At 38.0% G+C, this 25986-nt stretch overlaps 1 protein-coding gene across 4 annotated transcripts; it reads right to left on the reverse strand.

Moving 5' to 3' along the window:
• Window positions 1-423: 423 nt before the first annotated feature.
• Window positions 424-25932, reverse strand: LOC149724879 (uncharacterized). 4 transcript variants are annotated; one of them, XM_089892314.1, is made up of 21 exons: window positions 18578-18711; window positions 16789-16962; window positions 15910-16008; window positions 15031-15122; window positions 14317-14623; window positions 13922-14095; window positions 13054-13152; window positions 12176-12267; window positions 11279-11774; window positions 10884-11057; window positions 10007-10105; window positions 9128-9219; window positions 8231-8726; window positions 7836-8009; window positions 6959-7057; window positions 6080-6171; window positions 5366-5672; window positions 4971-5144; window positions 4094-4192; window positions 3225-3316; window positions 424-2817 (listed from the first exon to the last, which is right to left on the reverse strand). In XM_089892314.1, exons 1-21 carry the CDS (start codon window positions 18644-18646, stop codon window positions 735-737), a joined length of 5583 nt encoding a protein of 1860 aa, XP_089748440.1. In that variant the 5' UTR covers window positions 18647-18711; the 3' UTR covers window positions 424-734. The 4 variants fall into 4 exon arrangements, 2 of the variants coding, with proteins under 2 accessions (XP_089748440.1, XP_089748441.1); XM_089892315.1 differs by lacking the exons at window positions 14317-14623; window positions 15031-15122; window positions 15910-16008; window positions 16789-16962 and having other exon boundaries at window positions 18578-18679; XR_016386488.1 differs by lacking the exons at window positions 424-2817; window positions 3225-3316; window positions 4094-4192; ... (14 more) ...; window positions 15031-15122; window positions 15910-16008 and adding exons at window positions 21218-21305; window positions 21676-21793; window positions 22138-22238; ... (4 more) ...; window positions 24748-24921; window positions 25324-25932 and having other exon boundaries at window positions 16832-16962; window positions 18578-20626.
• Between the last annotated feature and the right edge of the window lie 54 nt (window positions 25933-25986).

A 25986-nucleotide genomic window follows, 5' to 3' on the forward strand; every position in this document is an offset into this window, starting at 1 on the left:
TTGCATATAGTACTGCGTGGGGTAAGATGGGGCACCTTTAGCACGTAATATCTAAATATCTTAATCGTGTGTTAAACAACTAACAACGGTCAACGGGAGTCGTGAGGATACGGTTTTATAATTCCTAGAATTCCCTTTGTTTACTAACAAATGGAACGAGAAAATTGAATAAATAGATGTCCGTCTTCCCCCACCCTACTATACAATATACTATGGCTGCATTTTTAGCTGGATTACAGCATATACATAGATTTAGTTGGATTTTATTTTATCTGGTTTATTTTAGCTGGATAAAGCCTATATTGTGATACTTATGTATGAAACCATCGCACATGGGACCGACCAACGTGGGACTGACTACAACAGTGCTTGTACAATTACTCAGTTGCCCGCTATATAAGTGCAGATAAACAAATTCGATGATTCTTGCGAAGCAAATGTTTATTTTTAAACAATTTAGCATCATATTTACACTCAACTGTATTTAAAACTGTCTGGACAAATTGTATTTAAAACTATTTGAAAAATAATTGTGTATCCGACAATGATGCCTGATATAGTTGTCACATTTGCCAACGGTGTACGTAAACTTAGCATGTGCAACGTACACGCGTGTATGTAAAAGCATATACAAGTTTAACTGCATTGGGCAATGATTTGTACGATAGCGCGTGTAACAGTTATATACACAAGTCAGTAACGGTATGTTTCCTGGTTTATATGTCTGATCATTTTTATGTTGCAACGGTTTTAATCTCTGGAATCGGCACGTGCTGCCATGGTACAGTAATGATAGTAGAGTTAGGTGTTAGATTCGGCTGCTTGATGAAATTATTTTCTGGAACGTAGAAGCGTTGGAATGCAAATTGACGTCGATCGGCTATTCTCTGGCACCTTATGATGATAAGAACAATTGCCAAGATAAGGCAAACTAAAGAGATCCCAATTCCCAAACCTAAGCGAGCAGTGTATTCGGAATCGAAGTCATCGTATTCATAGCTCTCATCATTTAAAACGTCGTATGGGTATTCATTGGTGTATCTATTTTCACTGTCCAAGTCATTTACGTCATCTGTGATACTATTTTCACTGTCCAAATCATTTACGTCATCTGTGATGCTATTTTCACTGTCCAAATCATTTACGTCATCTGTGATACTATTTTCACTGTCCAAATCATTTACGTCATCCGTGATACTATTTTCACTGTCCAAATCATTTACGTCATCTGTGATACTATTTTCACTGTCCAAATCATTTACGTCATCTGTGATACTATTTTCACTGTCCAAATCATTTACGTCATCTGTGATACTATTTTCACTGTCCAAATCATTTACGTCATCTGTGATACTATTTTCACTGTCCAAATCATTTACGTCATCCGTGATACTATTTTCACTGTCCAAATCATTTACGATGTCGGTATTACTATTTTCAACGAAGTCCATATCGTCATTTGACCAAGATTCTGCAAGAATATTTGAAACCTCATCATCATTTATAGGATTACTAGTGGTAACAGTAGGAGGATAATCTGTTTGAGTTTCGGTGGCTTCGTCAGTGCCAAAACCTGGATACAAGTTTTCAATGGCGTTTTCTAAATTGGCGTTTACACCTTCGTTAGACAGAATTTCCGAGAGGTTGTTTATTAATTCATTCTCAGTTGTCGGGTTTGTTAAATCGTATCCGCTTTCGTTTGAAAGGTATGAAAGGTCATCGGTGTATCCGTTTTCATCGGAATCGGTTGTAGCGTCATCTGTGCCTTCTGTGGCGTCATCACTCTCGATGGAATCTGTGGGCGTGACGTCATCAGGGTACGTGTTTTCGTCTGCCTCGTCTTGGGTGACGTCATTAGTGTCTTCTGTGACGTCATCGTCTGTTAAGCTCTCACCATTTTCGTAAAGATCGGTCTGTGTGACGTCATCGGTATACGCATTCTCGTTTTGTGTGACGTCATCATCGTCTTCTGTGACGTCTTCGTCTGTTAAGCCGTCACCATTTTCGTAAAGATCGGTCGGTGTGACGTCATCGGTATACGTATTCTCGTCTTGGGTGACGTCATCATCGTCTTCTGTGACGTCTTCGTCTGTTAAGCCGTCACCATTTTCGTTAAGATCGGTGGGCGTGACGTCATTGGGGTACGTACTCTCTACTATCGGTAGGCCTTCGTCGTCATTGCCATACGCATCCATATCAAGGTAGCCATCCTCGGAGTCGCTCTCGGTGGACAAGGGAGTGTAATCTGTGAAACTGTTTTCACTCTCGCCAGCATTAACTGGCGAGTCGACCAAATTCAATAGAAGTGTAGAGTCCACTACCTCATATGGCGCAGCTGTTGTCTCTTCTTCAAAGCTGTCTGTCTCTGCTGTTTCGAAACTGGTTTCATCCGCTGATATTGGTTCGCCATAAAGATCTGTAGGGGTTGGGTAAGATGATTCTTCTCCATAACCGTCCTCAAAATCTGGATCAACTGTTGTAAACGACTCATAGCTGTCTGTAGGAGTTCCGTATGAAGTTTCGTCCAAATCGAGAGGCGATACAGTTTCGGGTGCTGGGTCGTCGCCAGCTGGTGTTGTAGTTGAAAGGTCCATATCTATAACAGCCAGCAACGAAACATTCGGGTCTACATCACCTGGCGTATCATTTGCGCTGAATGGCGTTTCCATTCTTCCGGGCATGACATCGTCGGTCATTTCATTAGACTCCACGTCCAAAGACTGTAACATGAAAAGCTCACTGGACAGCTGGCTTAGACTTTCTCTGTGGTCACCAAGAATCGCTGAATATTCGGACAATGCGGTGCTATTCCTATCCCTGAAAACGACAACGATTTTAAACATAGTATTGTGGGATAAGATGAATACCGTTAGTTGATACCCGAATCCCATATTTCCTGATCGTGTTTAAACAATTAACAACGGTTTTGAGTTATAAGGATGAGGTTATTTAATTTTAAATTGATTTTTCTTTACTTTCACATATACATATACATATAGTGGGGTGGGAGAAGATGAGACACCTTTAGCACATAATATTCAAGTCCTGATCGTGTTTTAAACAGTTAACAACAGTCTATGGTAGTCCTGAGGATACGGTTTTATAATTATTTGAATGTTCTTTGTTTACTGATAAATGGGACGAGAAAATACAGTTAAAATGTGTCCCATCTTCCCCCATCCTACTGTATATATAATAAAGTAGGTCAATTTTTTTCTGCTTACCCATAACTTATAACTTGAGTTATTTGACTATCTGTTTCTTCAGCAGTGGCCAACGTTTGTTCAATAAATTGTCTTGCTATACCGAATATTCTCTGAAAGCAAAATTTGTACGGCAAATTTAGAAATACAAAATTGAAGTCTTATCACAATTTATTACATTGAATATAAAATGTTGCAATTACCAGGTACATTATATAACTGCGAGATCTCATATATTGAGGCGGGGAAGATGGGAGACCTTTAGCATACAATATCCAAATATTCGGATCGTGTTTTGATCAATTAACAACGGTCTATATAAGTTTTGAGAATACGGTTTTATATTTCTTTGTTTACTACCGAATGGGAAAAGAAACTATAATGAAAAGGTGTCCCATCTTTCCCCACCCTACCCCACTATATTTATTTATAGATAACTGACGTTTCTACGTCTTATACAGGTAATACCCCCATAAAGAAGGCGAAATTAATACCACGTCGAAACGTCGGTTTTCGAGACATCTAATTGCCAGACAAGCTGTTGCAAGTTACAATTACGCATTTAAATGTGTTACGTCACATCTATTTGGCGTTTCTCATGGAGCAATAATTATAAGACTTCGTCTGGGCAATATTGCTTTCCTGAAAGTATCTAATGATTAAGATGATTAGGACGTATATATAGTATAGGGTGGGGAAAGATAGGACACCTTTAGCACATAATATCCAATTATCCTATAATCGTGTTTTAACGACGGTCTATGGGAGTCGTCAGGATACGATTTTATAATTCTTTTAATGCTTTTTGTTTACTGCCAAATGGGTGGGGAAAATAGAATAAAAAGGTGTCTCATCTTTCCCACCCTTCTAGATATTACGATCTATCTTACCTCGAGTGTAACGTTTGTCTTTGCAGGGTCAAGTTGTTCAGGAAGTTGTAGATAAGTTTGGCCAGCGTTTTGAGCATCCTCAATTTGATCAACTAGACCCTGTTTTAAATTTTCTAAAGTTACCTAACTTCGCCATTTTCATATGTAAGTATGAGTGTAACACGTCTATACTGTTCATGCTTGTAAAACTATTACAGTGTCTTGCCCAAGTACATATGAACGCCCATAATTTTCGCGTCAAAGCTGGTATACAACACCGTTTTTAGATACAATCGTCTTGTAACATAAAAACAGCATTAAACAACCAACGTCGGACTCTCAACACTACACAGCATATACTTGGTCTTAACACTTTGAGCACGCCTGCCTCCACGTCACTGCATTGGAGACTAATGTAGTAATTAGCGTGGGAGGTGAATTGACGAAGCAGGAGGAGGAGCAGGAGCAGGAGTAGAGGCAGAGCAGTAAGGGCAGGAGGAGGGGCAGGAGAAGCAGGAGCAGGAGCAGTAGGAGCAGCACATACAGCTCAAGGTACATAAGACTTTTAGAGAATACAAGCAAAGACATTGTAATACAGGTATCGCACAATGAAAATCAATCTTACGCGACATAATAACTAGACCCAAGCAACTTCAAGGCTCGTCGCTGCTACCATTGTGGGCGTATAGGTGTCCTCGGGCAAGTCACTTAACGGCAATTGCTCTTACCCAGTGGTCACTAATGGGTTGGCCAAATAACACCCACAAAGTAACAAACATGGTAGGTCGTAAGCTGGCACGAGGTGTATGAAACAGAACACCCGTATTATATAACGGCTGTCGTTTCCCGGCCACGCGAAGATGAAGCAAGTTACACCCATTTATTCAAATTATTGTACCTGTATAGATGTAACACCGCTTCCTATTTGTTCTACAGTCATCATGAACGAGTTTTCCTCCTCAGAATTTTCTTCAATCATCGTTGAGTTACTTTCATACTCACTGCCATAATCGTAAGAGTATTCGTATGTGCTATTTGATGGGGTATAATCATATGACTCTGGTGTGGTTACCTATAAAATTAAATGTACAGTGTTTGAGACTTTTTTATAGTAGGGTGGGGAAGATGGGACACTTTTTCATTTATTTTCTCGTCCCATTTGGTAGTATTTTACCTAACCTACTAATTGTTGTAACTACTGGGTGATCGAAATTAATAAGTTTAACATGATTTCGGCAGATTTTGACTTTGGGCGATTTGTGATTTGATTTGGGCAAGTGTAGAGTCCACTACCTCATATGGCGCAGTTGTTGTCTCTTCTTCAAAGCTGTCTGTCTCTGCTGTTTCGAAACTGGTTTCATCCGCTGATATTGGTTCGCCATAAAGATCAGTAGGGGTTGGGTAAGATGATTCTTCTCCATGACCGTCCTCAAAATCTGGATCAACTGTTGTAAACGACTCATAGCTGTCTGTAGGAGTTCCGTATGAAGTTTCGTCCAAAGACTGTAACATGAAAAGCTCACTGGACAGCTGGCTTAGACTTTCTCTATGGTCACCAAGAATCGCTGAATATTCCGACAATGCGGTGCTATTCCTATCCCTGAAAACGACAACGATTTTAAACATAGTATTGTGGGATAAGATGAATACCGTTAGTTGATACCCGAATCCCATATTTCCTGATCGTGTTTAAACAATTAACAACAGTTTTGAGTTATAAGGATGAGGTTATTTAATTTTAAATTGATTTTTCTTTACTTTCACATATACATATACATATAGTGGGGTGGGAGAAGATGAGACACCTTTAGCACATAATATCCAAGTCCTGATCGTGTTTTAAACAGTTAACAACAGTCTATGGTAGTCCTGAGTATACGGTTTTATAATTATTTGAATGTTCTTTGTTTACTGATAAATGGGACGAGAAAATACAGTTAAAATGTGTCCCATCTTCCCCCATCCTACTGTACATATTATAAAGTAGGTCATTTTTTTTCTGCTTACCCATAACTTATAACTTGAGTTATTTGACTATCTGTTTCTTCAGCAGTGGCCAACGTTTGTTCAATAAATTGTCTTGCTATTCCGAATATTCTCTGAAAGCAAAATTTGTACGGCAAATTTAGAAATACAAAATTGAAGTCTTATCACAATTTATTACATTGAATATAAAATGTTGCAATTACCAGGTACATTATATAACTGCGAGATCTCATATATTGAGGCGGGGAAGATGGGAGACCTTTAGCATACAATATCCAAATATTCGGATCGTGTTTTGATCAATTAACAACGGTCTATATGAGTTTTAAGAATACGGTTTTATATTTCTCTGTTTACTACCGAATGGGAAGAGAAACTATAATGAAAAGGTGTCCCATCTTTCCCCACCCTACCCCACTATATTTATTTATAGATAACTGACGTTTCTACGTCTTATACAGGTAATACCCCCATAAAGAAGGCGAAATTAATACCACGTCGAAACGTCGGTTTTCGAGACATCTAATTGCCAGACAAGCTTTATCACACTGTTGCAAGTTACAATTACGCATTTAAATGTGTTACGTCACATCTATTTGGCGTTTCTCATAGAGCAATAATTATAAGACTTCGTCTGGGCAATATTGCTTTCCTGAAAATATCTAACGATTAAGATGATTAGGACGTATATATAGTATAAGGTGGGGAAAGATAGGACACCTTTAGCACATAATATCCAATTATCCTATAATCGTATTTTAACGATGGTCTATGGGAGTCGTCAGGATACGATTTTATAATTCTTTTAATGCTTTTTGTTTACTACCAAATGGGTGGGGAAAATAGAATAAAAAGGTGTCTCATCTTTCCCACCCTACTAGATATTACAATCTATCTTACCTCGAGTGTAACGTTTGTCTTTGCAGGGTCAAGTTGTTCAGGAAGTTGTAGATAAGTTTGGCCAGCGTTTTGAGCATCCTCAATTTGATCAACTAGACCCTGTTTTGAATTTTCTAAAGTTACCTAACTTTGCCATTTTCATATGTAAGTATAAGTGTAACACGTCTATACTGTTCATGCTTGTAAAACTATTACAGTGTCTTGCCCAAGTACATATGAACGCCCATAATTTTCGCGTCAAAGCTGGTATACAACACCGTTTTTAGATACAATCGTCTTGTAATATAAAAACAGCATTAAACAACCAACGTCGGACTCTCAACACTACACAGCATATACTTGGTCTTAACACTTTGAGCACGCCTGCCTCCACGTCACTGCGTTGGAGACTAATGTAGTAATTAGCGTGGGAGGTTAATTGACGAAGCAGGAGGAGGAGCAGGAGCAGGAGTAGAGGCAGAGGAGCAAGGGCAGGAGGAGGGGCAGGAGAAGCAGGAGCAGGAGCAGTAGGAGCAGCACATACAGCTCAAAGTACATAAGACTTTTAGAGAATACAAGCAAAGACATTGTAATACAGGTATCGCACAATGAAAATCAATCTTACGCGACATAATAACTAGACCCAAGCAACTTCAAGGCTCGTCGCTACTACCATTGTGGGCGTATAGGTGTCCTCGGGCAAGTCACTTAACGGCAATTGCTCTTACCCAGTGGTCACTAATGGGTTGGCCAAATAACACCCACAAAGTAACAAACATGGTAGGTCGTAAGCTGGCACGAGGTGTATGAAACAGAACACCCGTATTATATAACGGCTGTCGTTTCCCGGCCACGCGAGGATGAAGCAAGTTACACCCATTTATTCAAATTATTGTACCTGTATGGATGTAACACCGCTTCCTATCTGCTCTACAGTCATCATGAACGAGTTTTCCTCCTCAGAATTTTCTTCAATCATCGTTGAGTTACTTTCATACTCACTGCCATAATCGTAAGAGTATTCGTATGTGCTATTTAATGGGGTATAATCATATGACTCTGGTGTGGTTACCTATAAAATTAAATGTACAGTGTTTGAGACTTTTTTATAGTAGGGTGGGGAAGATGGGACACTTTTTCATTTATTTTCTCGTCCCATTTGGTAGTATTTTACCTAACCTACTAATTGTTGTAACTACTGGGTGATCGAAATTAATAAGTTTAACATGATTTCGGCAGATTTTGACTTTGGGCGATTTGTGATTTGATTTGGGCAAGTGTAGAGTCCACTACCTCATATGGCGCAGTTGTTGTCTCTTCTTCAAAGCTGTCTGTCTCTGCTGTTTCGAAACTGGTTTCATCCGCTGATATTGGTTCGCCATAAAGATCTGTAGGGGTTGGGTATGATGATTCTTCTCCATAACCGTCCTCAAAATCTGGATCAACTGTTGTAAACGACTCATAGCTGTCTGTAGGAGTTCCGTATGAAGTTTCGTCCAAATCGAGAGGCGATACAGTTTCGGGAGCTGGGTCGTCGCCAGCTGGTGTTGTAGTTGAAAGGTCCATATCTATAACAGCCAGCAACGAAACATTCGGGTCTACATCACCTGGCGTATCATTTGCGCTGAATGGCGTTTCCATTCTTCCGGGCATGACATCGTCGGTCATTTCATTAGACTCCACGTCCAAAGACTGTAACATGAAAAGCTCACTGGACAGCTGGCTTAGACTTTCTCTATGGTCACCAAGAATCGCTGAATATTCGGACAATGCGGTGCTATTCCTATCCCTGAAAACGACAACGATTTTAAACATAGTATTGTGGGATAAGATGAATACCGTTAGTTGATACCCGAATCCCATATTTCCTGATCGTGTTTAAACAATTAACAACAGTTTTGAGTTATAAGGATGAGGTTATTTAATTTTAAATTGATTTTTCTTTACTTTCACATATACATATAGTGGGGTGGGAGAAGATGAGACACCTTTAGCACATAATATCCAAGTCCTGATCGTGTTTTAAACAGTTAACAACAGTCTATGGTAGTCCTGAGGATACGGTTTTATAATTATTTGAATGTTCTTTGTTTACTGATAAATGGGACGAGAAAATACAGTTAAAATGTGTCCCATCTTCCCCCATCCTACTGTACATAGAATAAAGTAGGTCAATTTTTTTCTGCTTACCCATAACTTATAACTTGAGTTATTTGACTATCTGTTTCTTCAGCAGTGGCCAACGTTTGTTCAATAAATTGTCTTGCTATACCGAATATTCTCTGAAAGCAAAATTTGTACGGCAAATTTAGAAATACAAAATTGAAGTCTTATCACAATTTATTACATTGAATATAAAATGTTGCAATTACCAGGTACATTATATAACTGCGAGATCTCATATATTGAGGCGGGGAAGATGGGAGACCTTTAGCATACAATATCCAAATATTCGGATCGTGTTTTGATCAATTAACAACGGTCTATATGAGTTTTAAGAATACGGTTTTATATTTCTCTGTTTACTACCGAATGGGAAGAGAAACTATAATGAAAAGGTGTCCCATCTTTCCCCACCCTACCCCACTATATTTATTTATAGATAACTGACGTTTCTACGTCTTATACAGGTAATACCCCCATAAAGAAGGCGAAATTAATACCACGTCGAAACGTCGGTTTTCGAGACATCTAATTGCCAGACAAGCTTTATCACACTGTTGCAAGTTACAATTACGCATTTAAATGTGTTACGTCACATCTATTTGGCGTTTCTCATAGAGCAATAATTATAAGACTTCGTCTGGGCAATATTGCTTTCCTGAAAATATCTAACGATTAAGATGATTAGGACGTATATATAGTATAAGGTGGGGAAAGATAGGACACCTTTAGCACATAATATCCAATTATCCTATAATCGTATTTTAACGATGGTCTATGGGAGTCGTCAGGATACGATTTTATAATTCTTTTAATGCTTTTTGTTTACTACCAAATGGGTGGGGAAAATAGAATAAAAAGGTGTCTCATCTTTCCCACCCTACTAGATATTACAATCTATCTTACCTCGAGTGTAACGTTTGTCTTTGCAGGGTCAAGTTGTTCAGGAAGTTGTAGATAAGTTTGGCCAGCGTTTTGAGCATCCTCAATTTGATCAACTAGACCCTGTTTTGAATTTTCTAAAGTTACCTAACTTTGCCATTTTCATATGTAAGTATAAGTGTAACACGTCTATACTGTTCATGCTTGTAAAACTATTACAGTGTCTTGCCCAAGTACATATGAACGCCCATAATTTTCGCGTCAAAGCTGGTATACAACACCGTTTTTAGATACAATCGTCTTGTAATATAAAAACAGCATTAAACAACCAACGTCGGACTCTCAACACTACACAGCATATACTTGGTCTTAACACTTTGAGCACGCCTGCCTCCACGTCACTGCGTTGGAGACTAATGTAGTAATTAGCGTGGGAGGTTAATTGACGAAGCAGGAGGAGGAGCAGGAGCAGGAGTAGAGGCAGAGGAGCAAGGGCAGGAGGAGGGGCAGGAGAAGCAGGAGCAGGAGCAGTAGGAGCAGCACATACAGCTCAAAGTACATAAGACTTTTAGAGAATACAAGCAAAGACATTGTAATACAGGTATCGCACAATGAAAATCAATCTTACGCGACATAATAACTAGACCCAAGCAACTTCAAGGCTCGTCGCTACTACCATTGTGGGCGTATAGGTGTCCTCGGGCAAGTCACTTAACGGCAATTGCTCTTACCCAGTGGTCACTAATGGGTTGGCCAAATAACACCCACAAAGTAACAAACATGGTAGGTCGTAAGCTGGCACGAGGTGTATGAAACAGAACACCCGTATTATATAACGGCTGTCGTTTCCCGGCCACGCGAGGATGAAGCAAGTTACACCCATTTATTCAAATTATTGTACCTGTATGGATGTAACACCGCTTCCTATCTGCTCTACAGTCATCATGAACGAGTTTTCCTCCTCAGAATTTTCTTCAATCATCGTTGAGTTACTTTCATACTCACTGCCATAATCGTAAGAGTATTCGTATGTGCTATTTAATGGGGTATAATCATATGACTCTGGTGTGGTTACCTATAAAATTAAATGTACAGTGTTTGAGACTTTTTTATAGTAGGGTGGGGAAGATGGGACACTTTTTCATTTATTTTCTCGTCCCATTTGGTAGTATTTTACCTAACCTACTAATTGTTGTAACTACTGGGTGATCGAAATTAATAAGTTTAACATGATTTCGGCAGATTTTGACTTTGGGCGATTTGTGATTTGATTTGGGCAAGTGTAGAGTCCACTACCTCATATGGCGCAGTTGTTGTCTCTTCTTCAAAGCTGTCTGTCTCTGCTGTTTCGAAACTGGTTTCATCCGCTGATATTGGTTCGCCATAAAGATCTGTAGGGGTTGGGTATGATGATTCTTCTCCATAACCGTCCTCAAAATCTGGATCAACTGTTGTAAACGACTCATAGCTGTCTGTAGGAGTTCCGTATGAAGTTTCGTCCAAATCGAGAGGCGATACAGTTTCGGGAGCTGGGTCGTCGCCAGCTGGTGTTGTAGTTGAAAGGTCCATATCTATAACAGCCAGCAACGAAACATTCGGGTCTACATCACCTGGCGTATCATTTGCGCTGAATGGCGTTTCCATTCTTCCGGGCATGACATCGTCGGTCATTTCATTAGACTCCACGTCCAAAGACTGTAACATGAAAAGCTCACTGGACAGCTGGCTTAGACTTTCTCTATGGTCACCAAGAATCGCTGAATATTCGGACAATGCGGTGCTATTCCTATCCCTGAAAACGACAACGATTTTAAACATAGTATTGTGGGATAAGATGAATACCGTTAGTTGATACCCGAATCCCATATTTCCTGATCGTGTTTAAACAATTAACAACAGTTTTGAGTTATAAGGATGAGGTTATTTAATTTTAAATTGATTTTTCTTTACTTTCACATATACATATAGTGGGGTGGGAGAAGATGAGACACCTTTAGCACATAATATCCAAGTCCTGATCGTGTTTTAAACAGTTAACAACAGTCTATGGTAGTCCTGAGGATACGGTTTTATAATTATTTGAATGTTCTTTGTTTACTGATAAATGGGACGAGAAAATACAGTTAAAATGTGTCCCATCTTCCCCCATCCTACTGTACATAGAATAAAGTAGGTCAATTTTTTTCTGCTTACCCATAACTTATAACTTGAGTTATTTGACTATCTGTTTCTTCAGCAGTGGCCAACGTTTGTTCAATAAATTGTCTTGCTATACCGAATATTCTCTGAAAGCAAAATTTGTACGGCAAATTTAGAAATACAAAATTGAAGTCTTATCACAATTTATTACATTGAATATAAAATGTTGCAATTACCAGGTACATTATATAACTGCGAGATCTCATATATTGGGCGGGGAAGATGGGAGACCTTTAGCATACAATATCCAAATATTCGGATCGTGTTTTGATCAATTAACAACGGTCTATATGAGTTTTGGGAATACGGTTTTATATTTCTTTGTTTACTACCGAATGGGAAGAGAAACTATAATGAAAAGGTGTCCCATCTTTCCCCACCCTGCCCCACTATATTTATTTATAGATAACTGACGTTTCTACGTCTTATACAGGTAATACCCCCATAAAGAAGGCGAAATTAATACCACGTCGAAACGTCGGTTTTCGAGACATCTAATTGCCAGACAAGCTTTATCACACTGTTGCAAGTTACAATTACGCATTTAAATGTGTTACGTCACATCTATTTGGCGTTTCTCATAGAGCAATAATTATAAGACTTCGTCTGGGCAATATTGCTTTCCTGAAAGTTACTAATGATTAAGATGATTAGGACGTATATATAGTATAGGGTGGGGAAAGATAGGACACCTTTAGCACATAATATCCAATTATCCTATAATCGTATTTTAACGATGGTCTATGGGAGTCGTCAGGATACGATTTTATAATTCTTTTAATGCTTTTTGTTTACTGCCAAATGGGTGGGGAAAATAGAATAAAAAGGTGTCTCATCTTTCCCACCCTTCTAGATATTACAATCTATCTTACCTCGAGTGTAACGTTTGTCTTTGCAGGGTCAAGTTGTTCAGGAAGTTGTAGATAAGTTTGGCCAGCGTTTTGAGCATCCTCAATTTGATCAACTAGACCCTGTTTTGAATTTTCTAAAGTTACCTAACTTTGCCATTTTCATATGTAAGTATGAGTGTAACACGTCTATACTGTTCATGCTTGTAAAACTATTACAGTGTCTTGCCCAAGTACATATGAACGCCCATAATTTTCGCGTCAAAGCTGGTATACAACACCGTTTTAGATACAATCGTCTTGTAATATAAAAACAGCATTAAACAACCAACGTCTGACTCTCAACACTACACAGCATATACTTGGTCTTAACACTTTGAGCACGCCTGCCTCCACGTCACTGCGTTGGAGACTAATGTAGTAATTAGCGTGGGAGGTGAATTGACGAAGCAGGAGGAGGAGCAGGAGCAGGAGTAGAGGCAGAGGAGCAAGGGCAGGAGGAGGGGCAGGAGAAGCAGGAGCAGGAGCAGGAGCAGTAGGAGCAGCACATACAGCTCAAGGTACATAAGACTTTTAGAGAATACAAGCAAAGACATTGTAATACAGGTATCGCACAACGAAAATCAATCTTACGCAACATAATAACTAGACCCAAGCAACTTCAAGGCTCGTCGCTACTACCATTGTGGGCGTATAGGTGTCCTCGGGCAAGTCACTTAACGGCAATTGCTCTTACCCAGTGGTCACTAATGGGTTGGCCAAATAACAAACATGGTAGGTCGTAAGCTGGCACGAGGTGTATGAAACAGAACACCCGTATTATATAACGGCTGTCGTTTCCCGGCCACGCGAGGATGAAGCAAGTTACACCCATTTATTCAAATTATTGTACCTGTATGGATGTAACACCGCTTCCTATTTGTTCTACAGTCATCATGAACGAGTTTTCCTCCTCAGAATTTTCTTCAATCATCGTTGAGTTACTTTCATACTCACTGCCATAATCGTAAGAGTATTCGTATGTGCTATTTGATGGGGTATAATCATATGACTCTGGTGTGGTTACCTATAAAATTAAATGTACAGTGTTTGAGACTTTTTTATAGTAAGGTGGGGAAGATGGGACACTTTTTCATTTATTTTCTCGTCCCATTTGGTAGTATTTTACCTAACCTACTAATTGTTGTAACTACTGGGTGATCGAAATTAATAAGTTTAACATGATTTCGGCAGATTTTGACTTTGGGCGATTTGTGATTTGATTTGGGCAAGTGTAGAGTCCACTACCTCATATGGCGCAGTTGTTGTCTCTTCTTCAAAGCTGTCTGTCTCTGCTGTTTCGAAACTGGTTTCATCCGCTGATATTGGTTCGCCATAAAGATCAGTAGGGGTTGGGTAAGATGATTCTTCTCCATGACCGTCCTCAAAATCTGGATCAACTGTTGTAAACGACTCATAGCTGTCTGTAGGAGTTCCGTATGAAGTTTCGTCCAAAGACTGTAACATGAAAAGCTCACTGGACAGCTGGCTTAGACTTTCTCTATGGTCACCAAGAATCGCTGAATATTCGGACAATGCGGTGCTATTCCTATCCCTGAAAACGACAACGATTTTAAACATAGTATTGTGGGATAAGATGAATACCGTTAGTTGATACCCGAATCCCATATTTCCTGATCGTGTTTAAACAATTAACAACAGTTTTGAGTTATAAGGATGAGGTTATTTAATTTTAAATTGATTTTTCTTTACTTTCACATATACATATACATATAGTGGGGTGGGAGAAGATGAGACACCTTTAGCACATAATATCCAAGTCCTGATCGTGTTTTAAACAGTTAACAACAGTCTATGGTAGTCCTGAGGATACGGTTTTATAATTATTTGAATGTTCTTTGTTTACTGATAAATGGGACGAGAAAATACAGTTAAAATGTGTCCCATCTTCCCCCATCCTACTGTACATATTATAAAGTAGGTCATTTTTTTTCTGCTTACCCATAACTTATAACTTGAGTTATTTGACTATCTGTTTCTTCAGCAGTGGCCAACGTTTGTTCAATAAATTGTCTTGCTATTCCGAATATTCTCTGAAAGCAAAATTTGTACGGCAAATTTAGAAATACAAAATTGAAGTCTTATCACAATTTATTACATTGAATATAAAATGTTGCAATTACCAGGTACATTATATAACTGCGAGATCTCATATATTGAGGCGGGGAAGATGGGAGACCTTTAGCATACAATATCCAAATATTCGGATCGTGTTTTGATCAATTAACAACGGTCTATATGAGTTTTAAGAATACGGTTTTATATTTCTCTGTTTACTACCGAATGGGAAGAGAAACTATAATGAAAAGGTGTCCCATCTTTCCCCACCCTACCCCACTATATTTATTTATAGATAACTGACGTTTCTACGTCTTATACAGGTAATACCCTCATAAAGAAGGCGAAATTAATACCACGTCGAAACGTCGGTTTTCGAGACATCTAATTGCCAGACAAGCTTTATCACACTGTTGCAAGTTACAATTACGCATTTAAATGTGTTACGTCACATCTATTTGGCGTTTCTCATAGAGCAATAATTATAAGACTTCGTCTGGGCAATATTGCTTTCCTGAAAATATCTAATGATTAAGATGATTAGGACGTATATATAGTATAAGGTGGGGAAAGATAGGACACCTTTAGCACATAATATCCAATTATCCTATAATCGTATTTTAACGATGGTCTATGGGAGTCGTCAGGATACGATTTTATAATTCTTTTAATGCTTTTTGTTTACTACCAAATGGGTGGGGAAAATAGAATAAAAAGGTGTCTCATCTTTCCCACCCTACTAGATATTACAATCTATCTTACCTCGAGTGTAACGTTTGTCTTTGCAGGGTCAAGTTGTTCAGGAAGTTGTAGATAAGTTTGGCCAGCGTTTTGAGCATCCTCAATTTGATCAACTAGACCCTGTTTTGAATTTTCTAAAGTTACCTAACTTTGCCATTTTCATATGTAAGTATAAGTGTTACACGTCTATACTGTTCATGCTTGTAAAACTATTACAGTGTCTTGCCCAAGTACATATGAACGCCCATAATTTTCGCGTCAAAGCTGGTATACAACACCGGTTTTAGATACAATCGTCTTGTAATATAAAAACAGCATTAAACAACCAACGTCTGACTCTCAACACTACACAGCATATACTTGGTCTTAACATTTTGAGCACGCCTGCCTCCACGTCACTGCGTTGGAGACTAATGTAGTAATTAGCGTGGGAGGTGAATTGACGAAGCAGGAGGAGGAGCAGGAGCAGGAGTAGAGGCAGAGGAGCAAGGGCAGGAGGAGGGGCAGGAGAAGCAGGAGCAGGAGCAGCAGTAGGAGCAGCACATACAGCTCAAGGTACATAAGACTTTTAGAGAATACAAGCAAAGACATTGTAATACAGGAATCGCACAATGAAAATCAATCTTACGTGGTAAATAACTAGACCCAAGCAACTTCAAGGCTCGTCGCTGCTACCATTGTGGGCGTATAAGTGTCCTCGGGCAAGTCACTTAACGGCAATTGCTCTTACCCAGTGGTCACTAATGGGTTGGCCAAATAACACCCACAAAGTAACAAACATGGTAGGTCGTAAGCTGGCACGAGGTGTATGAAACAGAACACCCGTATTATATAACGGCTGTCGTTTCCCGGCCACGCGAGGATGAAGCAAGTTACACCCATTTATTCAAATTATTGTACCTGTATGGATGTAACACCGCTTCCTATCTGCTCTACAGTCATCATGAACGTGTTTTCCTCCTCAGAATTTTCTTCAATGATCGTTGAGTTACTTTCATACTCACTGCCATAATCGTAAAAGTATTCGTATGTGCTATTTGATGGGGTATAATCATATGACGCTGGTGTGGTTACCTATAAAATTAAATGTACAGTGTTTGAGACTTTTTTATAGTAGGGTGGGGAAGATGGGACACTTTTTCATTTATTTTCTCGTCCCATTTGGTAGTATTTTACCTAACCTACTAATTGTTGTAACTACTGGGTGATAGAAATTAATAAGTTTAACATGATTTCGGCAGATTTTTACTTTGGGCGATTTGTGATGTGATTTGGGCAAAACTGTAAAGTCATTCAAAAACAACAATTACATAATACAGAGACTACATTAAACCGCTATACAAACAATGCTTTAGTAAGTTTCATTGTAAAGGCGAGAGATAAGGTTTTTTTATAAAAGCAAGACGAAGGGACGGATTATAGACTCGTAATTTCCGGCGACTTATAACGCCTATTTGAAAAATAAATAATATATAGTAGAATGGGGAAGATGGGACATCTTTAGCACATAATATCTAAATACCCTGTTTTGAACAATTAACAACGGCCTATGGGAGTCGTAAGGATACGGTTTTATAATTCTTTGAATGTTTTTTGTTTACCACCAAATAGGGCGACAAAATGAAATAAAAAGCTGTCGTATCTTACCCCACCCCACTATATACACCTTGAATAAAAATAAACTTGTAGCCAACATAGTTTTCTGTACTTTTATTACCTTTCTCCATAGTGACCATATATACAAAATGTCCAGGTTTGAATTAATACGCGATAATTACTTTAATTATGTCAAGCGCAATTCATTTTGTTTATGGAAAAACGAAGTCTCTTGACTGGAATTAAATTAAAATGTGACGCCCATAATTTTAATGATGGCAATTATATACAGAGAATTTGCTATTTCAGCAATAAGTCGAATTATGTTCTTCAGACACACCTTGCGCCTGTACAACTAAGACGTTTTGTATTACGCTCAAGGCGTTTGATATTCCATGAGATTTGAACAACAGTTTATTCGAAAGATAGTAATTTAACGTTTTCAATGACCCGAGGCGTGCTGAACATGTATTCAAACGCCAAATTACGAGCCTTAGCGTTAGGAGACATTGTATTGAATTAATACAAAATCAATTCTAAAAAAATCCTGTTAAATCTATGGAGAGGGGGAAAATGGGACATAGTTTGCACACAATATACAAAAATCCCCAATGTGTTTCAAACAAATAACAGCGAGTCTATAAGCGTCGTGAAGGCACAGTTTTGTAACTCCTTTAATGTTTTTGTTTACTACTAAATAAAACGAGAAAAAAACAACAAAAAAAAATGTCCCATCTACCCCCAGCCCAATATAATTTATTGAAATATAAGAATCACTGTAAATGAAAAATAAAACAGTAAAAAGAAACAAAAACAAGTCCAGTGATTTGCCCCAACAATACTTAAGGTATACTTGAAGGTTTACACGTTTGGATTACGAATTACCATATGCTTCATTCTTTGTTTTATATAATTAACCGGTTGGTAATTATAAAACCGTATTCTCACGACTCCTACATACGTTGTAAGTTGGTAAAAAAAATGGTTAGAAAATGTGGGATATTATATGCTAACGGTATCCATCTTACCCCACAGTACTGTAAAATACTTTTATTATGCTACAAACAGTTTATTTAAACTAGAAATTCTTTACCTCTTGGAAAGACGACGTCACTAATGAAGTTAGAACAACAAACGTTAACCAATTCATATTCCGTGTCATCACTACAAAAAAAGGAAACTAAAACTGTAAAAAATGATCAACAAATTAAACGTATTTATCAGTAATGCAGTTCGGAATAATCTACAACAGCATATACATGTAGTATTAGGGTGGGGAAAGATGGGACACCTTTCATTCTATTTACTCGTCACATTTGGTAGTAAACAAAGAACATTCAAAGTATTATCAAATTGTATCCCGATGACTCCAATAGACTGCTGTTAAAACACGATCAGTATATTTGGACATTATGTGCTAAAGGTATCCCATTTTCCCCTACCCTACTGAATGTTTCTTTCAACTTGCATCATTAATTATAGATACGGAAAACAAAAACTGCATTACAACCTTAAAACAATACTACCCAGTTTAGTATATTGAATTTATGCTTAACGATTTCTGTACTGAATAGGGCACTGAGCCTATATATACTTCTTGCATAATTGATAACCAGCAGTTAGAACGTAAATTCAAATCGAGAATCTTACAGAATTATACGCAACTATTTGCCGATATAACTAGCGTACTATCATTTTATTAACTAGCAAGTTATTTTACAGCTAAATAAGACTCGTTACTTTCCTTAAAAGCGAGATTCATTAAACGGCAGAAATGGTGTAATTTTCCATGAGCTTATTTACGCCTACAGCGCGTATAATCAGCGAGACGTCCTTGCGTGGAACGTTTTGCACCGCCAAGCTATAATACCTGAGGCTGTGCGGAGCTCGGGCTTTTTTGTGTCGTTTAACCAAAAGTATTTTGCCTGCGGTGTTTCATGGTCACGAGAACGTCGTGAAAACGGTTCCAGTATCCTGATAATTGTTCTCTTAGAACATAAAGCACTTATAGTTATATATGCGATGACTATATAGTAGGAACACCTTTAGCATGCACTTAATATATTTAAATATATCTTGATCGTTTTTTTAAATAACTAACAACGTTCTACGGGAGTCGTGAGAACGCAGCTTTATAATTATTTGAATGTTCTTTGTTTACTATCAACTGGGTTGACAAAATAGAATGAAAAGAATCTTTCCCCACCCTACTATATGTATAGTTCTGAATTTAATCTAGCCCACCAGGTCTTACCCTCATTTCGAACTGATGTTAAAATATATATAGTCCAAACTCTAAATCACTTTTGTCTGAACGGAAAGCAAACTTTCAGACAGAATGTACACATTGCCAGCGGGTGTTTCTGTTTTTAGAAAAAAATACGTCAAAATTTCAACGTCACCTAAAAATGCGTGTACAAAAACCAGAACTTTACAAGCCTTTTGTGGAAAGCATTACATTTTAAACAGAGGAATGTAAATATAAAAAGTCCACTGCCTCAAGAAAATTGTCGGAAAGCCCGGAATGACTTAACTTTACATGACGTTAAATTACAACGCTTATGATTAACGAACGTTGGCTACGTCAGCAAAAACCTATATATATATGGTTACATGTTTTGTTTTTGCGTAAATATATAGTAGGATAGGGGAAGATGGAACACCTTTTCATTCTATTTTCTCGTATCATTTGGTAGTAAACAAATAACATTCAAAGAATTATAAAACCGTATTTTCACGACTCCCGTATAGACCGTTGTTAATTGTTTAAAACACGATCAGGACATTTGGATATTATGTGCTGAAGGTGTCCCATCTTACCTCACAACATTATATATTTGTTTTTTTTGCATCAGTTATCATTTTTACTTAAACGAATCAAAAATAATTTACACTTTTTTGTGTCTTGGGTTCAATAGCAGATATTTTTTTCGTATTTTAAAAGCGTCATAAAAACAACAATGGCGCACCTTATAAACAAAACGACTCAACCCGTGTCAAAACTGGGTTAAATAATCTGTGTACAAATTCAACGATAAGGAACTACATATCATTGGAAATTATTTCTTTGTCGGTTTTCTCCAGTTGTTGATACTGCTCAAACAAGGGTGATTTGGGGTCTAATTTTTCAGCGATTTCATTCCTAAAAATATGGAATTATGTGTTTGGTGTAGATGAATTTAAAGTACAAATCGGGGTTTAAAACGTTTTTTAGTATTCAGTATGAAAAATGACAAACAGTAGGGCGGGGGAAGATGGGACACCTTTTGCACATAATATCCAAATATCCTGATCGTGTTTTAAACAATTATTAACGGTCTATGGGAGTCGTGAGGGTACGGTTTTATAATTCTTTGAATGTTCTTTGTTTACTATTAAATGGGAACGAAAATAAAGTCAAAAGGTGTTCCATCTTTTCCACCCTAGTGTATATTAGCCTACGGGTAAAATTGAACAGCATGCGTTTTACTTAGGCTACATGTAATAGTAATAGCGCCGCATACACTTTAAATAAAAATAAACATAGAGTAGGATGGGGGGAGATAGGACACCTTTTCATTCTATTTTCTCGTCCCATTTGGTAGTAAACAAAGAACAGTTAAAGAATTATAAAACCGTACCCTTGTGACTTCCATAGAACGTTGTTAATTGCTCAAAACACGATCCGGATATTTAAATATTATGTGGCAAAGGTGTCCCATATTACCCCACAGTACTATAATTAAGACCTTACCATGTATCTTGCGAAATAAAGAATCCGGCTTTCGTGACCATGTAACCATTAAAGCCGAGACTGAGCAGTGGGGAATATGCTCCCATGTCTGTCAATGCAAAAGTAAAAACATAAGTCGAATAAAAAAACTTAATTACAATAATACAATATCAATATAAAAATACCTTCATTCGTCTTAGATTACAGAAGCGAAGAAACAACAGTGGTTAAAAAACGCCTACAGTTAAAAGCATATTTACATTTATTTGGAAGAAAATAAGCGTGGTCGCTACACCTAGCAGACAAACGATCCATTTAGGTTTAATTATTATCAAGTAAAACTTCTAATAGAAACAAAAAATGTGCGTAAAGACACGATCCTACAATGGGGCCAAGTCGGCTTTACAGAGGATCGACCCAAAGATTGGGTCATAATAAATAAACACCCCCTTTCCAAAAAAAAACAAAAATAAACTTACTATCAAATAACCACCAGTCATCAATCTGGGCTTCAGGCAGCATAGAGTCACATAAAACGATGTCATCACCAGCCCCAGTAGGTCCGTACACAGTACTGGCGTAACACTTACATTTATTCTATTAACAAAACATGCAGTTATATATGTGTGTTTAAAATGTTTGCATTTAACTTATGCAAAGCTGTTATTGACATTAGTTTAGCGTTCTTGCTCGGAAACATAGATAAAATAAAACGTGTAGCAAAACAACTTTTTAAATAGTAGGGTGGGGAAAGATAGGACACCTTCTCATTCCGTTTTGTCGTTCTATTCGGTAGTAAACAAAGAACATTCAAAGAATTATAAAACTGTATCCTCACGACCCCCATAGGCCGCTGTGAATTGATTAAAACACGATCAGGATATTTTGATATTATGTTCTGAAGGTGTCCCGTCTTCTCCTACCCTACTGTATTCACTCACTGCTTGCCGAGATAGGCTTTCTGGGATTCTGATAAATTTTTCGAAATATTTCAAACAAAATGCGGCAAAAACTCCAGATCCGATGTAATACTTTGCAGAGTCTGTAGAAGAGAAATTGAATGTAATATTGCTTTAGTACATTACATTGAAACGGTAAATAAATCATATAGTATAGGGTGGGGAGGATAGGACACCTTTTCAGTTCATGGTGTCATCCCATTTGGTAGTAGACAAAGAACATTCAAAGAAATATAAATCGTAGCCTTACAACTCGCATAGACCTTTGTTAAGCGTTTAAAACACGATCTTGATGTTTGGATAATATGTGCTAAATGTGTCCGGTCACCCCCCACTTTACTATATGCAGTCTATAGTATCAGCTTACCGCCACGAATTGCTTTACCATGCACAGATGTTACGAAGGCGAAAGCATTTTCCACGAAGAATCTACCAGGTTCAGCAATGACTGTCAAACCGGTTTCAGGCGGAAACAACCGGTCAATAGTAGCATTAACTTGCTTACTAATCTATACCACCAGAAAAAAAAGTGTAGTAAGTGCGTTTTACTCTACAACTAAGAATGAATGAATAAATGTAACTTACTTTATCCCGCGTGGCCGGAAAACAACAGTCGTTATAACACGGGTGTTCTGTTTCATACACCTCGTGCCTGCTTACGAGTTACCACATAAGTTACTTTGTGGGCGATTATTTTTTTTATTTTTTTTTTTATTTTTGTTTTATGTATGTCTGATAATTTGGACAGTCTATTGGTGACCACTTGGTTGAAGCAATTGCCGTTAAGTGTCTTGCCAAGGACAAATACACCCACAATATTTGTAGCAGCGAACTATGGTAGGGTGAAACAAGATGGGACATATTTTTCCATTCTTTTCTCGGTCCATTTGAATGTAATTTACTTTATCCTCACGTGGCCGGAAAACGAAACTCGTTATAACACGGGTGTTCTTTTTCATACACCTCGTGCCAGCTTACAAGTTAATTACCACGCATGTTACTTTGTTGGTAATTATTAGTTTTTTATATTTTTTTATCTATTAATCTGTAAAAACACAGTAAAGAAATATATGTGCTAACGATATCCCATCATTTATTGGGTGGGGGGGAATGGGATACCTATTCATTCTATACAACGAATTTAAAGAATTATAAATTTGTGTCCTCACGATTTCCACAGTCTGCTGTTAATTGAATAAAATCCGCTTCGGATAATTGGATATTACCCACTAAGAGCGTCCCGTCTTCCCCCACCCTACTATACTACAGTATATACGCAAGCTAGCTTTCTCAAAATTTATCAAATTTAGATGATATGCTCCTAAGAGAAACTGCTATACACGTTTGCAATAGTCTTTAAAAACAGTATCAGCAGCGGTTAGGGCCTCACCTTGATAAAATTATCGCCACAAACGAATCCACCGCCGATGTCGACTATTTTAAAGTCATTTCCAATTAACTTGGCGAAATCGTAAAGCTCCCTACATCGCTGTAAGCTATCACGGATCGTTTCAAAGGAGTCGCTCCCACTTCCAGGGTGAAAACTAAAGTGACAGATATATATATTCACAAAATGCATATTTTTAGTTGTTTTACATTGTATGAAAATAATTTGCAATACTATGCACAAAATCAGTGGTTCTCAACCGTTTAAGCCTACGGGCCGGTGAAATTTAAAAACAAATTATCCGGATCGTTGGACCTTAAAAGATCAAAATCAAACCAAAATGTAATTAGGATATAAATATGTAACTGAAAAGCAAAAAATACATACATTTATTGAGAAATTTGCTTCTGTCTTTAAATATCATATTAATGTGTTATAGATGGTTTTACTATGGAGTTTTGTAAGAACAGTGATATAAAATTGTAATACTGTGAGGTAAGATGGGACACCTATAGGACATAATACTCAAATATCGTGTGTTTTAAACAGAGTCGTGAGAATACGGTTTTATAATTATTTGAATGTGTTTGTTTACTAACAGATAGGACCAAAAACAGAAGGAAAGGGTGTCCCGTCTTTCCCGCCTACTGTATGTTTGGCGGGAAAGTTGACGCGACATTGCGATTCAGAAACACTGCACTAAAAACTACAGCAACGCAAACTTCATACCAAACTCCAATCAAATCCAATTCAAGCTCTTTACAGAGTAATATGAGCTCCCTGGCTTCGGACATCGTAACGCCGAACTTGTCACCCATTTTGATGCCATTGCCGCAATATTTTACGTTTAATCGCAAGAGTAACCTGTCGCACAAAAATAAATAATGACGTGGAAAAAGCACGGAACAAACGAGATACGTTACTTTCCAGTAGGATGAATCCGTTTGATTTTGTGCAGTTCGTCAGCGTTGTCAACGGTCATAACTTGAACACCGGTTTGACAAGCGTATTCAATATGGGAAGACATCTTGCATGGTACAGCAAAGAGAATGTCATCCGGTTTCACTCCGCATTTTAGAGCCGTTTCAATTTCAAACTAAATGTATATATTTAAAAAAACTGCACAGCATTTTTGAGGGCACGTTATAACGTACAGCGAAAGGAAATTTTGTTAAGAGTTTCAAGCAAAATATCCTACTGTTTACCTTACTGGCACAGTCGAAGCCCACGCCCAACGACGCTAGCAGTTGTACCACTGGTTGTGAGGGATTGCACTTCATGGCGTAGTACGGTCTGATTTTAGGCATGTGCTTCGTCCACAGCTGTAAGTTTCGTACAACTTGTCCAAGATCTGCCAGGTAAAACGAGGAATCCCATTCCTAAAAACACTCAAGTATATGAATGAATGAATGTAACTTACTTTATCCTCGCGTGGCCGGAAAACGACAGTCGTTATCACACGGGTTTAACACCTCGTGCCAGCTTACGAGTTACCATGTATGTTACTTTGTGGGTAATTATTTTTTTTGGATTTTTTCTCTTTTTTATGTATTTCTGATAATTTAGACATACCCATTAGTAACCACTGGGTTGGAGCAATTGCCGTTAAGTGTCTTGCCCAAGGACACATACGCCCACAATGGTAGCAGCATCGAGCCTTGAACCCATTACCTCTGGGTTACAAGCAGGCGCGCTAACCACTATACCACGGCGCCGGACATATAAAGCATATAAAAATATATAGGCTACACGACTACGGTTTAAAATTAACATGCTTTTACCTTTGAATTCTGCTGTGAGTTAACAAATTCCTTTGCGAATTCCTTCGTATTTGCATCATTTTTAACTCCATAGACGGGAGGTTTCAATGCTATGTGAGTCTCTAAACAAACTAGGTCAACCGAATGCATGGTCTTTTTTTTGCAAAAACAGCTTTTAGCTTAATCTAAATAAGTTACATTAAACGTACAAAATCATATATATCTTAGGATAGGGGAAGATGGGACTGCATTTTATTCCATTTTCTCGTACCATTTAGTGGTAAACAAAGAACATTTAAATATTTATAAAACCGTACCCCCACGACTCCCATAAACAGTTGTTAATTGTTTAAAACAGGATCAGGATATTTGGATATTAAGTGTTAAAAGTGTCCATCTTCCTCCACTCTGCTATACATTTACGAAGTTTAGTGATTTGGTTGCCGAAACTATTCTATTCTGTATATAGTTGGATCCTTGAGGGCCAGGGTTTTAGGCCAGACTTGACCTATTACCCCAACACCCTTATGCGAAAGCGACTTGCTCAGAAAAATGAAACTCCTTGTTTTGTTTTAAGTTAGAACATTAACTGTCGCGTGCCGACTCGCTCTGCATAGCGTTACAACTAATCTGATTGAAGATCTTCATTCTGAGACACGTAAAGGGGGAAACCTTGATCGATTA

The sequence above is a fragment of the Ciona robusta genome, chromosome 14 (assembly GCF_009617815.1).
Source record: "Ciona robusta chromosome 14, ASM961781v2".
Taxonomy (NCBI): Eukaryota; Metazoa; Chordata; class Ascidiacea; order Phlebobranchia; family Cionidae; genus Ciona; species Ciona robusta.

What these genes read in the sequence shown, in the direction of transcription:
- LOC149724879 (XM_089892314.1), bottom strand. Translation starts at nt 18,646, where the DNA reads ATGACACGGAATATGAATTGGTTAACGTTTGTTGTTCTAACTTCATTA. An exon ending in CAACAACTGCGCCATATGAG is followed by an intron (nt 11,058 to 11,278) that starts GTAGTGGACTCT and finishes TTAATTTTATAG; the next exon opens with GTAACCACACCAGAGTCATA. An exon ending in GCGGTGTTACATCCATACAG is followed by an intron (nt 10,106 to 10,883) that starts GTACAATAATTT and finishes AATTCAAAACAG; the next exon opens with GGTCTAGTTGATCAAATTGA.